This window comes from Thunnus maccoyii, chromosome 6, assembly GCF_910596095.1.
Source record: "Thunnus maccoyii chromosome 6, fThuMac1.1, whole genome shotgun sequence".
In the NCBI taxonomy this organism is placed as follows: domain Eukaryota; kingdom Metazoa; phylum Chordata; class Actinopteri; order Scombriformes; family Scombridae; genus Thunnus; species Thunnus maccoyii.
The window spans coordinates 24,770,299-24,784,198 of record NC_056538.1 but is presented as its reverse complement, the minus strand read 5'-3'; the positions used below and the strand labels follow the sequence as shown (position 1 = coordinate 24,784,198).

General features: G+C 43.3%; 1 protein-coding gene and 1 long non-coding RNA gene across 7 annotated transcripts in view; one reads left to right on the top strand and one right to left on the bottom strand.

Annotated features, from left to right (window-relative positions):
- Positions 1–621: 621 nt before the first annotated feature.
- robo1 (roundabout, axon guidance receptor, homolog 1 (Drosophila)) overlaps positions 622–13,900 on the bottom strand; it is a 201,411-nt gene continuing 188,132 nt past the window's right edge. For 3 of the 5 annotated variants that reach the window (XM_042415452.1, XM_042415453.1, XM_042415456.1), the window contains 10 exons: positions 12,102–12,256; positions 9,713–10,099; positions 8,857–8,973; positions 7,567–7,711; positions 7,046–7,276; positions 5,800–6,296; positions 5,549–5,710; positions 2,335–2,610; positions 2,033–2,226; positions 622–1,906 (listed from right to left, as the gene is read on the bottom strand). In XM_042415452.1, the coding sequence (XP_042271386.1) occupies positions 1,892–1,906; positions 2,033–2,226; positions 2,335–2,610; positions 5,549–5,710; positions 5,800–6,296; positions 7,046–7,276; positions 7,567–7,711; positions 8,857–8,973; positions 9,713–10,099; positions 12,102–12,256 (2,179 nt within the window). In that variant the 3' untranslated portion in view covers positions 622–1,891. The other 2 variants (XM_042415454.1, XM_042415455.1) reach the window with 2 other exon arrangements.
- The window catches only part of LOC121899554, a 30,474-nt gene continuing 23,722 nt past the window's right edge, over positions 7,149–13,900 (top strand). Inside the window, exon 1 of one of the 2 annotated variants that reach the window (XR_006096745.1) lies at positions 7,149–7,230. This is a non-coding gene — a long non-coding RNA (uncharacterized LOC121899554). The remainder of the gene's footprint in view (positions 7,231–13,900) is intronic. The other variant, XR_006096744.1, reaches the window with a different exon arrangement.

Here is a 13,900-nt window from a genome sequence, read left to right as displayed (position 1 = left end):
CATTGTTGTAGAACCTTGTAGATGCGACATAATTGGTATAATTGGATTACTTCTTTGTCACTCATTGACAAGTCTAAAACCTGGCAGAGCAGGCAGAGGTATCGATATGCAAACAGGTGATTAAGTCTACATCCATTTATGTCTAATTGTGGGAGTAGAAATCAGGCTTGTGCATGCGTGCCCAGTTTTCCAATGTAATTTTAAGATTTATATAGGAAAACTGTGGAAAAAATGTGTACACATATGAGAAACCTTAAGACTTTTATGCATCTGGCCTTCTCTGCAGTAAATACCTGTCATCACGAGTGCATATTGATCCACAGCTGAAAATAGTCCCCAACAAATGCTCTGTTTACTCCTGTGTGAGTAATGTTTGCTAAAACCGACAGCGCCCAGCTGTATTACAGAATTACTTTCTTAAAAACCAAACTATATATTTGAGGCCCGCTTTTAAGTATTTATGTCTTCAGTAGGAATGAGTGAGCTTGGGGTAGAAGTGGTAAAGTGATGGACTAACACAGTGTTGATTTGGTTTCTCTGTGGAACTTAAGATAAATATAGAAAAACACCAACCATATCCTTTCAGAGAATGTTGACAAATGACCAAAAGAACGTGTATAGTTTGAACTTTTTTATTCATCCTTTTTTTTTTTTAGTTCTTTTTACTTTTTTGCTTTACGAAACAAATGTTTGCAGATGTCCTATGAATAAACAACAGCACCCTTTCTCCTTAAAAAAACAGGGATCATTACCCCTGTCTTGTCAAGAAAAGAGACTCTTCTTGTCCAATTACAACCTCTCCAGATTCCCAAAGTGACTCTTATTTCCTGTATTTGACATTCGTTTAAGTGCATTAGTAGACAACATAACCATTTCGATTAATGTGCAATAGCTGAGTTTATGGTCAATGCGAAAAGATATTTACATTGCAGCTATGACTCACATTAACTGTCTTTTTCATCACTTGAGTTAGTGTCAGAACTGGAGAGGGAGACAATCACAATGCAAGGAGTCTCCTTTCAAGCACAGCCTTCGTAAACAGCAACCTTTACCTACATCATTATCATCATCGTCATCATCATCATCATCATCATCAGGATTAACTAGACTCTTTTGTCATACCTGTTTTCCTCCAGTAAGACAAAAAGGTTAATAGATAGAATGGTTTAAAATAAAGTTTAGTGATTGTGCTTTTAAAACCAAAGTAAAACAAATAACAAACATTGACGACAACACGAAACATAACAGTGCATTACAAAAAAAGGAGAAAAAAAAAAAAAAGAAAAATCCCAAAGTGGCACTTTCTTGGGGCAGCTAAATAATATAGCAATTTACAACATGGATGGAAATGATAAAATAATTATATTTACTGGCATAATAAAATTAGAATTCGCAAAATAAAACGAGGAAGACAAATTTGAGGTACCACAATGGGTAAAAACAAGAGGACATCATGTATACACGTATATTTACAGACAGTCCACCCCCCCCTCTGCTTGCAGCTTTTTTATTACAGTAACATCTGACTGTATCGGCTCTCCAAAGTTCTTGTCAAGGCAAGCTGAGTCATGTCAATGTCTGGAGTAGGATTTCACTCCATATTGCATTGGAATTAAACATAAATATCCTACTGCACATTTTGTTTTGAATGCACCATTCTTTTATCTTCAGACACTCTTTCCTTTTTTTTTTTTAAATGGACATAGAAAATGATAAGTTAGAAAAAACCCATTTGTCTGTTTTCCAGATGTAAAGAAACACTACTGATGTACAGTATGATGGCAGCCAACATGATGGTGCAATACTGAGATATTTAAAATTGTAAGAGAAACAATGGTGCTCCACTCTTGGAAAAATCAGGACAGTTCCTCCTGTTCGCCCTCTCTATTCTTCAGCTTTCTACCATCTGGGTGAAAAAAAAACAAATATTTTAGTTAGCATCCATCTTTCAGAACAGTCAGTCATAATTGTGTAAATCTGCTACAGTCGGATCTGTTTAGGGAAAGCTTGTCAACTTGATAACCGTCTGTACCTCTAGCTCTTCATCTCCTGGTTGGAAGGCCCCCGTGGTGTTCAGGCCCATGTCTGCAGGGTTTCTGCGGCCTCCTTCTCCTCTCCGCCGGCCCCCTGAGCCCCTGGAGGACATGGAGCTGGAGGAGCTTGGGTCTCGGGGACTGTTGACTATGGGGAACTGTGGTCGGCTATAGGGCAGAATGTCCTCTGTACCTAGGGACACAGAGCACACATGTTGAAGGTGTTGAGGTTTTCAGAAAGCATATAAACAGAAATACTACAAATGGAAGGGATTCCTTCACATTTAACTTGATGTTGTACCTGCATGTTGGCGTGCCTTATTTGCGTTGCTACCCTCATGTTTATTCCCTTTCCCTCCATGAGCAGTCTTTTGTCTCTCCTGAGCCTCTTTGCGTTCAGATGAGCTGGTTCTGGGGTCTGAGCCCTCTCTGGGCCGATAGCCCCCCGTTCCTCCTCTCTTGTCTCGACCCTCTCCTGCCTTGGGGGAAATCACTCCCCGGCCCTCCAGGGCTGCCTTGGAGGGGTGTGTAGGGGACTTGAGCACTGCTGGAGGTGGGATGGGCGGAGGTGGGAGATCTGAAGGATAAACACAGGAAGTAAGAACACATTAACCACCAAGATCAAAAACTAGGGTTTTGGTAATTACACAAGACCGGGGGACATGAATCTGTATACTCTTGAAACTTAAGTGTGTATCATCTGTCACTCAGTTGTCTCACACCTGCAAGGTGATACACAAACACAGCTGCAGTATGTGTACATACACTCAGAGCTGTACACACGGCTATGCCCAACGGAAACTCCTCCGAGCAGACAGTAAACAGAACAGATGACATTGAAGAGGCTGTATCTTGGCAGAGAGTTTTCGAGATTTGAATGAGAGGCAAGAGAGGAGGAAGAAGTGAGCGTGACGGTCAGCAGCTGGCTCTCTGACCTGCTCGACTTCCCCCGTCGATGAATCAATGCCGCTTGTCCTTGAGCCATTATTCATATGAGGCCAGCCAGTGGGCCGCCTGGCCTCTCACACATCACATAGCCATCTAAACAAAACGCCAAGAGAAAAGCCTTGTCTGCCTGCGATCGATGGCTTTTCATCTTCAAATCAGCTTCCGACCTGAAGGATGGTTTTGTCAGCAGCCAGACCCCATAATCCACATAGGATTAGAAAGTTAATAAACGGCAGCAAGTGCAAACTCTTACACCTTGTATCCACCTTGTATAAGCCGAGAGACACTTTAAAGATTGTAGAACGCTGGACTTTGAGGAGAATCAAAGCTTTTATTTCTTTTTTACACACAAAAGGCTAATGGGGCAGGTGATGTCTTTGCTGTGTCTTGTTGGCGGAATCAGGCGGCTTCAATACACTTTTCTGATTATCCTCCACCTCCGTCCACTCCTCCTGAATACAAAAGGGGACCAGTCAATATCATACAGCAGAGAGGCGTCCGCAGTTTTTTAATATCTCTCTTGCCTCCTGAGTCCTGCCTCAGTCAGAGCCCGATCAATGCCACAGTCTGTGAGATATAGCTCACTACAAGGGAGGAGCAAAGCGCCAGTTAGATTTATGAGGAAATATCGGCGAGGACAGCTCTGGTCTGAAAAGTGTCTCTGCGCTTGCCAAGGAGGGTGTTTCGGAGGTCTTGGTGGTTAATTAGGCAGAGACGGATCAAAAGAGACTGGAAAGGGTTAAGTTGAGAGAGGAGATAGACAAAGGCATTAGAGTCAAACGCAATATGAATCTTGGGGGGGAATATAACTTGGGTGTTTCCACTTCCACTGTGCAAACAAGAGTAAAATGAGTAGGTCAAAGAGGGGTAAGGGGTGGGGAAGGGAGGTGGCTGGGGCGTTTGGGGGGTTGTCTCCCTTGCTGGTTCAATTGTTTTTCTGCCTTTAACCAATGGTATGTTTGTGTATTTATAGTGCTGTTGTCTGGATAGTATTCTCAGTTTGAAGTAACTGGAAAGGTAGAGTCATGTAAAAATTACAGGAACATACAGTACATCATATTGCGTGTGTAGCAAACATGGTCAGTATTTTCTTTCTTTTGTCCTCATTTAAATTTCATTAAAACACCTTTCCTCACCTATCACCTCAGCACCAGTCTTCCAGACCACAGACGGGTATGTGGGGTGGGGGTGGACAGGGAGACAGAGGAGAGGGAGACAGGAGAGGCAATAACCTCCAAATGAAAAACAATCCATTCAGATCAAATGCAATCAGCAGGAGCACTGATGGACAGACAGAGCTGCAGAGCTGTCAGTCCGCCCCCTCGGTGCTCAAACAAAGACAGAGGAGAGTGGAGCATGGGAGAAGAGGAGAGAGTGGAGAGGGATGGAGAGATCACTCCAAAGGGAGGGGCAGCGGATGGGAAGGAGCCAGGATATAAGGATGATGGCAGGAGGCGGCAATTCGAGGGGGGGCGTTGGATTTTCTGCAGTGATATAGCTGGTCTGGCTCCCAGTGAGCTGGATATTAAATCTCCCTGTCAAGTGCTTCCAACACTCAAGGACACCTGACACTAAGAGGAGAGCCAGCTCTTGGACAGCACGTACTGTACACACCATAGTGAATGCGTGCACACACATACTCACATATAGATACATTTTACGAAATTATATTTCTATGAGATCAAAGTGAAACAGAGTGGCTTCCCACTGTTAGACTGTGTGTTGTATCGAATGATGCTGTAAAAAGTCAATTGCTCTTTTACTTAACAAGGTTAAAGCTTTTTCTTCTGTGTACAGCTGCTCCGGTATTTAGCCCCTGTTTGGTTTATGTTCGGCCCCTGTCGAGTGAAAGGTGGCACTTCGGTACGAGCCAGAGCACCTGGATCAATTTCATTAGTGGCTAGAGTGGAGAGACATCCCAGTGTCAGCATAGCCAAGCTGGGCAGAGCTCCCCTGAGAGAACCCCCACTCTACTCCTTTCCACCACGGCCCTGGCCTCCAGCCCACCACTTGCCCAATCTGTTCAGCACCGCCTCAGATTAGGACTGATGCAATGTATGCATGTGCATAAACACATGAGAGAAGATGATTAAAACTCTGGCTCATTGCAAGCCCATACTCAGTCATTTGCAGATTGTATATCACAGTAAACTGCACTTTTCCCTTCCTTATCTGTAGAGGGAATAGAGGGAGAGCCATTGATACAAACTGGCCATCTGTGTACTTGCGGGATACAGCTAACCTGCTACTGCCGCTATATGTCTCTCTCTCGTACTGTCTGTTGGCTGCTATAAAGTCATAAATACCTCAATCAAGAAAAAAAGTCTGAATTTTCTGGTTCCAGCTTTTAAAATGTGAATAATTGTTGATTTCTATGATAGTAAACTGAATATCTTTGAGTTGTGGACTGTTGGACGAGACAAAAGACAAATTTAATTTACCAATTTAGATTGCTTAATGTTAATTCTTTATGTAAGAATCTAAAAGCAACAACATTTATATCCAGCTAGAGTAACATGATTTTTACAGGATTTTTTACAGGATTTATTTAATTTTGAAATATGTACCTTCATTATAGGCTTCACGTCGCTGGTTCCCTTGATGGGCCGCAGGATGCTGTTTCTGCTTCTTAGGAGGCCTCCTGTGTACAGCTGCCATACTCATGTTGCTGTCTGTAGATACCGGGCTGCTAGGACGGTGGCCTGATGGGTTTATTTGGTATTTTCGTGCTGTGAAAAGAAACAGGAAAAGTTTGTGTTTCCCATTCCTTTAAATTCTTGCAGTGACATTTCTTGTGGATGCGTATATTAAAACCAACCTGAAGCTCCTCCGACTTCCTGGCCCTGTGTGTTGGGATATTTAGCCACCCTGAGGCCTGTATATTCTGCAGCCGCTGCAACGGCTTGAGCAAAGTCGGCATCAGTGAAAAAGGATCCATCTGATGAGCTGACGGCGCTGGATCTCCCTGAAGAGACATTATCCTCTTCAGAGGCCGACCCCCATCCGTTGATCATGGAGCCGGTCACAGAGCTCTCCAGGTCACCCATGCTGGATGCAGGCGTCTGTTCAAGCCCTCGCAGCAGCAACCTTCTCGGATGCATCTGGGGATGGTGAGGGTGTGTATGGGGGTGGGTGTGGTGGTAGTGCATCTTGGCCACCTCTGCATCTGTCTCGTCACCCTCCTCCTCTTCCTCCAATATCTCCTCCTCTTCCTCCATACCATCAGTGTCCAAGGCCAGTGGGCTGGTGATGTACCCATACGTGTGTGATGGGGAAAGGGGCCTTGGAGGGGGTGGGGGGCTCACAGCATGGCGCCTGCAAAGGATGAGGTTTCAGAATCCAAACAAAACAAATCCCAACTAAAAGGTTCATCAAATTGACCAACAAATTGTGGAAGGATCATACTGCTGGTTGTGCATGTATTTAGCCAATTAACTACAAATGTGTACTTTACATTACTGCTGACCATTTTCTACAGAATACCAAAGCTACAATCATTTGAGAGACAACTCCTACTGTATGTTGTTCAGAAATCAAACACAGATGATAAACAATAAGAAATCATAGACGTCAAGGATGATGTGAATGTGGTGACTTTGGGTTTCCTACTTTAAAAAGACTTGATAGTGTGGTCATTTCTTTGAATACAATAACAAGGAGAGTCTTCAAGATAGTTCCTGCTCTCAACTGGATCACCACCTAATTTAATAATGATAATACACTTTGATCAAAAAAATCTTGGTCATATCTTAGCCAACTTTCAAATTCTTGCAAGTTGATTTTAATGCTGTGCTGAACTGAAATAAAACGTTCCCTGGAAAGTAGGAAATTAATCTAAAAACGGAGATCCGCTTTTGGAAAACAGCCAACAGTGCTGCGCAATATACAGAATATGTAGTTAATGGGCTATAACACGGAAAACGGTTATGAATTTCAAATACTCTGGAGATCACGTTGCTCTATGAGGCTTTAAAAATGAGATACATTTCCTGAACATCTTGACATAGCCTGATCACTCTTCTTCTGCTGTTCTGCTACTTCTGTTTGATGTCGGGCAGGTGTACCTGCGTTCGTGGCTGTCAGGTGCATCCTGGAGCATCGGCTGCATCTCCTCCTGGGGTGAGGGGGTAAGAGTGGCTGTGGACTGGTGACTGTAAGATACAGCAGCAGGAGAAGAGGCTGTTCCTCGGATGGGGGGAGTGGGTCCCCTTTCCATTTCCTCTTCTTCCTCCAGCTCATCAGGCTGCAGGTACATGTGAGAGGGGGGCATGGAGCACTGCATGTCTGGGTCACAGCTGCCAACAGAGAGAAACAAGCCTTGTTACCTTCATATCACTCGCTGAAAACATGTTTTCATATACTGAAGCCAGGAAAACATTACTAAATATTCATGCCATCCTTCTATCAAGGTTTGACATGAACCTTGCACTAATAGATAAGAAAACCTTTGGGGGAATTGCTTGCAATGGATGTGAGAAACAGGAGAAAAGGGAGGAAGAATGAACTAGTATTTAAATATAGTGTGTATGTGTGTGTGTGCTTGCTTGTCAGATTGTCTGTGTCTTTGTGTCTGTGCATGTCCCACCTTTGTACCATCGATAGAGAATACTCCTCTGTGCTCCGACTTGGGGGTGGGTTTGCAGGGGGAGGGGGCAGGAGGTCAGCCCAATTCATTGTGCTCTGTTTGGGTAGTTTGGGGGTGCGCACTCCCTTCTTCTGACCCTGACTCCCTGCTCAAAAAGAAAGGGGAAAAAAAAAACAACACTCTGTCAGTCACAAGACACCTACTAGCTATTCTAGCTGTCTCAGAAAAACACATAAATTATTAATGCGAAGAAATCACAAGGTAATGAGTAAGGAATTGACAGCAGATAAAATGCATTAACAAGACTGACTGACAAAGAAAGGCTCGTTTTACACATGAGAGTGCAAAGGCTAATGCAACCCCACTTTATGCAAGTGTGCACACATACCTCTCAGTTATTAAATGATGTGAATTACTATAAAAGGCAGTCATTTCCCCACAACGGTATTACCCCGTACCAGGAGAAAAGGTAGGAAGAAAACAGCAAAAAAGGGTCCAATTAATACCAAACTATTAGAATTGTGAACCAATGAGCTGTGAGGTGCAGCGAGCACTAAAGGCTTAATGACTTGAACTTGAAATGCAATATCAGAATGGATACATGGCATTAAGGTGGCAGTGTTGCATGCCATTTGCAATGTGTTATCATTTGTCCTTGTCCACCGACAGACATTGAGGCCCTGATGAAATTAGGTTGCTCCATACTGGAATTAAAGTAAAGCCAATTAACGAAAGCAATGCAAACTAAGCAAGGGCAAACAGAAAATAAAATAGAAAGCAGTAAAACAAAAAAAAACAGAGTTAATAAAGAAGATCCTTTTGTGTAATTTGCTTTAAACATTTCTTGGATGACATTGCACTCAGAAAACAAAAAGGCACAAGCAAACGCCTGGCCTTTGTTTGGAGGCACTGTTGTCAGTTTCCTCTTCTGTTTTTATTCAGCAATTTTCCACTTTCTGAAGGCATCTTCCTTTTAATTTTTCTTCAGGATAGGCTGACATGGAAATTAATCAAATTATCATTTTAAAGCATGCATTATTAGCGTCTCAAAGTGATTTATTGATTTTTGAGGAAAACTGGAATCATCAAATGGAGCTTGGGGGGTGTATGTGATTATATGGTTCACAACAATAATAAGCTAGGAAAATACTTCAGCAAATAAATTAAAAGGAGAAAAAAAAGAATAAAACTTCAAACAACAAGAGAGAAAGAGAGTCTTTGGATATGTTGATATTAAAACCTCAGTCTGCCTTTCTTGCAACTTTGTCTTTTATGCCCCAACCCTCTTACCGGAGGTGCTACTGCTGCCTCGGTCAGAGCTGTTGTAGGAGCCCCCAGTGTGGCTGTCATGGCTGTGGTTGTAGGGGATAGTGGCTGGCATGGGGCTGTCACCTCCTCTGTAGCGGTCTGATGGTAGGGAGAATGGAGTGTACGGTTAGTTCAGCCCCGGGCAGATATCTTGCCAACACAGAAATGTTGAAGGAAAGCAACCACTTCATAATGGAAAAGGAAATGAACAGTTTGATCAGTAGTACAGAACTACTGTATACTGTATACTGTGTGAAATGACATTACACTGAGCAAAGCGTAGTGTTAAACATGCAGTTCATGCTTTATCATTTTCAGGTAAGTAGTTGAACACATGCAACATCTGCACAAAAATCTCAAAACTATCACACCAGATGTGGTTCCTTTCTGCAGGCACAACAGGGTGATGATAGCTTCGTTCAAAGTGTCTAAAGATCCAAGAGTTATCTTTGTCTTTCCTTTAGAAATCTGACACCAAAGATAATCCTCACACCTGCCTTCATCACAAAAAGACAACCCAGATACCGTACAATGACAGCAACGCAGACCCGGCCCACATTTAGCGGCAAAGATTACACATGATTGCATGGAGGGTGATGAGGGGTTACATGAATGCCATACAGACAGGCAGAAAGAAAGAGTGCCGACGCTTATGTTGACTGAAAAGGAGCGAGACACAACCAAGGAAAATATGAGCATGAAACTCTTGTACAGGCTTCCACAGTGGGGCTGAAAGAGCCGGGACAGGAGAGAACAGAGGGGAAAAATCAAGTGGAGGAAGATCATGGCTCGGAGTTGACCTCTTTAACCATGGCTGCTGGGTATCCCACACACTCACCCTTGTTCAACTTGTTTTGCTCCATGATGTTGTACTGCAGCTGGGAACCCATTTCCTGCTTCTGCTGATGGGCTGAGGTGGGCTTCCAACAGTGTTTCTCATTCACCTCCCCTCCACCCCCAAGTCCTCCTCCACTCCCTCCAGTCCCTCTGTCTGTGTTCATGTTGTTGCCCATGATGGAGGACTGGATGAGCTGGGTGGTGGCGTAAGGTGTAGGCTGACCCCCTGGACCCACAAAGCGGCCATCTTTCAGGTTGGGGCTGTTGAAGGTCTTCATCTCATTGATCTTGTTAGACAAGTCCACATCTCCATAGACTCCTGACTCTGGCACCATGAGGTTGGTCTGCTTGTTTTCCATCTGGTTGTTATAATTGGCGATGCAGTCGGCTGGAGAACATGAGGAGGGTTATTTAGTCAATCTCGTCTACTGCTGATCAGCTTAGCAGCAGTATGCCAGTTCGGTAAATGCTTTGAAACAATAGGGCATCATCATCTGATGTACTGCAGAGCTGAAAGCATTTATTTGAGGAAAGGGAAAGACATTTACATATTCATTTCAAGCTTTTGAAGGATCACCGTGCCCAACAAAGAGACATTTCTATTTAAGTTTAAAGTCTCAGTTTTGTTTGCCAAATGATGATCTACTTTAGGTGAGTGACACAGGTGGTATTACACCTTTCTCTCACTTTCCTCTGTCTCACCCATGACTCAATGTGGGTGTCATCTCTGTTCTTTTCCATCTGACGGTGGGAGCGTCTTTGCTCATTGAGAGGGACAGAGAGACATGTCTGTATCAAAGACCTGGAATGAGGCGTGCAGTAAAAGCACAGCGCTACTGACAGATCCAATTTTCCCTGGCTCATAAAATATTCAAATCCTCCAGCAGATCTGAGAGCCAGCCTTGCGGTAAATACCAAGGACGGCCATAGGTGCACACAGCTCGTGCCACGCGCCTCACATTTCAGCAGCACGGAACAGCTCGACACTTCAAAGGTTGATGTGTGAAAGCGCCCCTATGGCTGAGATAAAGGGACATTAACTCCTATTTCTTTGCTCTGTCACCTAGCCAGTGATCCTCTTAATGTTCACAGAGTTTAGGTTTGGCACACACACAAAGCATGCGTCTGGCAAGCTCCTTAGCGTCATACAGTGGGGTGTCATGCGAAGAGTGAGGGCTGCCTTTAGCCTGTTATTCCCTGTTAAACATCTCACACCATGTTAAGGTAGAGTTAAACACTTCAACCTCAGAAGGGTGATTAGCACAAAGAAAAAACAGAACTTGACGAATATAAAGTCTACAAGATGAATTATTAATCCTCATTGGGAAAGGTCTGAGGTACAGGAACTAGTGAATGGCTGGATGGATATTTGGCAGAACAGCTGGATGGGAATTATGGGCTACCCTTAAAGGCATAGTCCCAATGTGCATAATTTAGAATATATAAAGCATTTCATTGCAGTCCAAGTTTCCGAGGTTAGGGTTGTTTAAGACTTGAGTCATGGCTGCAAATTCTACATTCAACAACATTAAGATATGTGTCATCCAAACTGAAGTTTTTTGGCTGCCAGTGTTACTCTGTTCTCTTTTTAGATAAGTCACTGTGTGTATGAGTATATACAACAGTGTATGTGCTCCCTATGATATCAGGCCAAATATTCTCCCTTTTGTTTACATCTGTATTAGCGTTGAATAAACTAAAAGGCCACCTGGTGGTGTTCCATAAGTCTCTTCCCTTTTTTCCTCTCCACCTACCCTACTTTACTTTATGCCATCCATGCTCTATACCTCTGCCCATATATTTCAGAGTATGCTTTAGCATATACTTAATCCTCATCACTTATTTCCTCCCTCTTCCATCTGGTGTTCCAGGTGCACCTTTCTCCCTCTATCATTCTCTCTTTCTCTCTTACTCTGGTTTTGGCCACCGCCTGTAGTCCAGCCTTGACCTCTTCGCCCGCTGCACATTTCTTAAATAACTGAGCACTTAGAGGAAATTACATTACTGGCTATAACAACAGTATGGAAATCAGCAGAGCAATTCGATTAGCAACAGAGTAGAGCCATAAGCCCCTCTCAGTGTGCTCCTTTTATTTCCTGCCTAAAACAGCTCTACTTTAACCTCAGATAAATCAAATACACAAGCACACTGGCACTCTTAATCCTAATATTTCTCCAGTTTTTTTCTTGTGGAGACCCACAGAAAGGAGAGATACACAGAACAACTCTCCAGGGAGCTAACCCAGATATCAGATTTTACTTTCTTTTGCTCTGCAGATCCCCTAGCGCCTACATTTCTTATCTCTACAGTTATTTTGTCAAGGACTGCATCATTGCATTTCAAGGGAGTATTGGTTGTTGCCTACGTATGGAAGCGTCGACAGGGCGTACCTGGGCGGCTGTATGTCGCCAAGTTGCTGTCACTGTTGCCATTGCCTGCAGTGCAGCAGTTGATGCTGCAGTCGTTGTGGTTGGAGCAGGAGTTGGGCCATGTGTCAGCTAGCCAGGGCTGAGTGGCAGATTCCCCAATGTTTAGCAAACCAGGCCTGCAAAAAATGGGACCAAATGGTTAACAATAGCAAGAAGCTGAGCCAACACCACAATGACATTTATGTGAATGAACTGAAACACCCGCAGTAACATAATATTTGAAAGAGAGGATTATGGTTAGTTTATTTATCCAGCAGCTGAGAATAGAAAAAACTAGAAATCCGGCTTTAGTACTTTTTGCCTTTTGGCCGCACAAACACAAACACACACACACTCACACACACAAACACTGGCCTTAGCGGCACATTAGAAAAAAGCCCAGCTAAATAGATTGTGTGTGCTTGACTTGGCCACAGCCGATGACACTTTCCCTGAGCCCTCGTGAGCATTAGCGATCCGCCTGGATTAGACAGCCAGATAAAATTCACTCCCGATGTTGCAAAATGCACGTCCTGAACAGCCAGTGAACCACAAATGCTCCCTGAGTAGATTCCATGGTGTCACACGACATCTCTATCATTTTAAAAGATTTTTTTTTTTTTTTTTCTAAAGCTGTATGGAAGGAAGGAAGTGAAACTCTAGTCCCAGAAGAGAAACCCATGCAGCTAATTATCTGGACATCAATCTCCATTGTTTCCATTTCTTGCTCCTGTTTCTTTGCCTTTTAATCCCAATACAATCCAAGATCACTTGTTCAACAGGATTCTACTGTACAACATGACCTCGGGCCAAACACTGCCTGTTAAAAGAGCTGAGAATAAATAACCTTCTATTGCTCATGAAATGAATCAATCTAGCATGCAAAGGAAATGCAGGCTACTCTACCAGGGCCATATATTGTTTCAGTATTCAAATCTCCACAGAATGACTCCCAGTTTGCATATCCCAACACTGAATTAGCATTGAATTACGTTACCTCATTCCCACTCAAATGACTCATTTCTTGGATTCATTTTGGGTAATGAACACATTTGTCTTGTACTGCCAAATACAATCTCACAATAGCTCCTCAATCACCCCGGCAGTTGTATGTTGATATTGAATGGCCATTGTCTTTGTGCAGAGCTGACACAGCCTTGCTGCATATGGGATTCAATCATAGAACTGGATAATATAATGAATATAGTTTTACTGCTGATGGCTCCAAGCTAACTACTCATTAACACATCAACACACAAATATACACATAACAGCATTGCGTACATTCTGTACTCTGAGTAAAGAGAGTGCAACAAATGAATATATATTATTCTTTTTGTCTGCATACTCAATTTTCGCCATTTTCCAGCTGTATGAAAACATGCCAAACGTCATCCAGTGGATCAACAAATAAATGTTTGCAAGTTTATGCAGTGTTTGCCAAGCCTTAACCTCTATTGTCTCACTGTTGAGTTCAATGCACCATTCCACAACATGAAGAGGTGTGCTGTTGCTGCTATGTGTGTGGACGAATCTCCATGAATGTTTTATGGTGATGCTATGGCACAGCCTTGTGGTTGGATGTGGCTCTCCACCATATGGGATGAGGATGGGCTCCTGGCAGACTGTATGGGGCTTTGTTCCTGTTAGTATCATAACATACTTTATTCACCTCCTCAGCCCTCTTCCTCTCTACCCTGCTTTAGAAAGTCACAGCACTCCCCCTAGTGTTTGTCAAAGAAAAGCACACTTGCCCAACCCTGCAACATCTATTCAAGAGG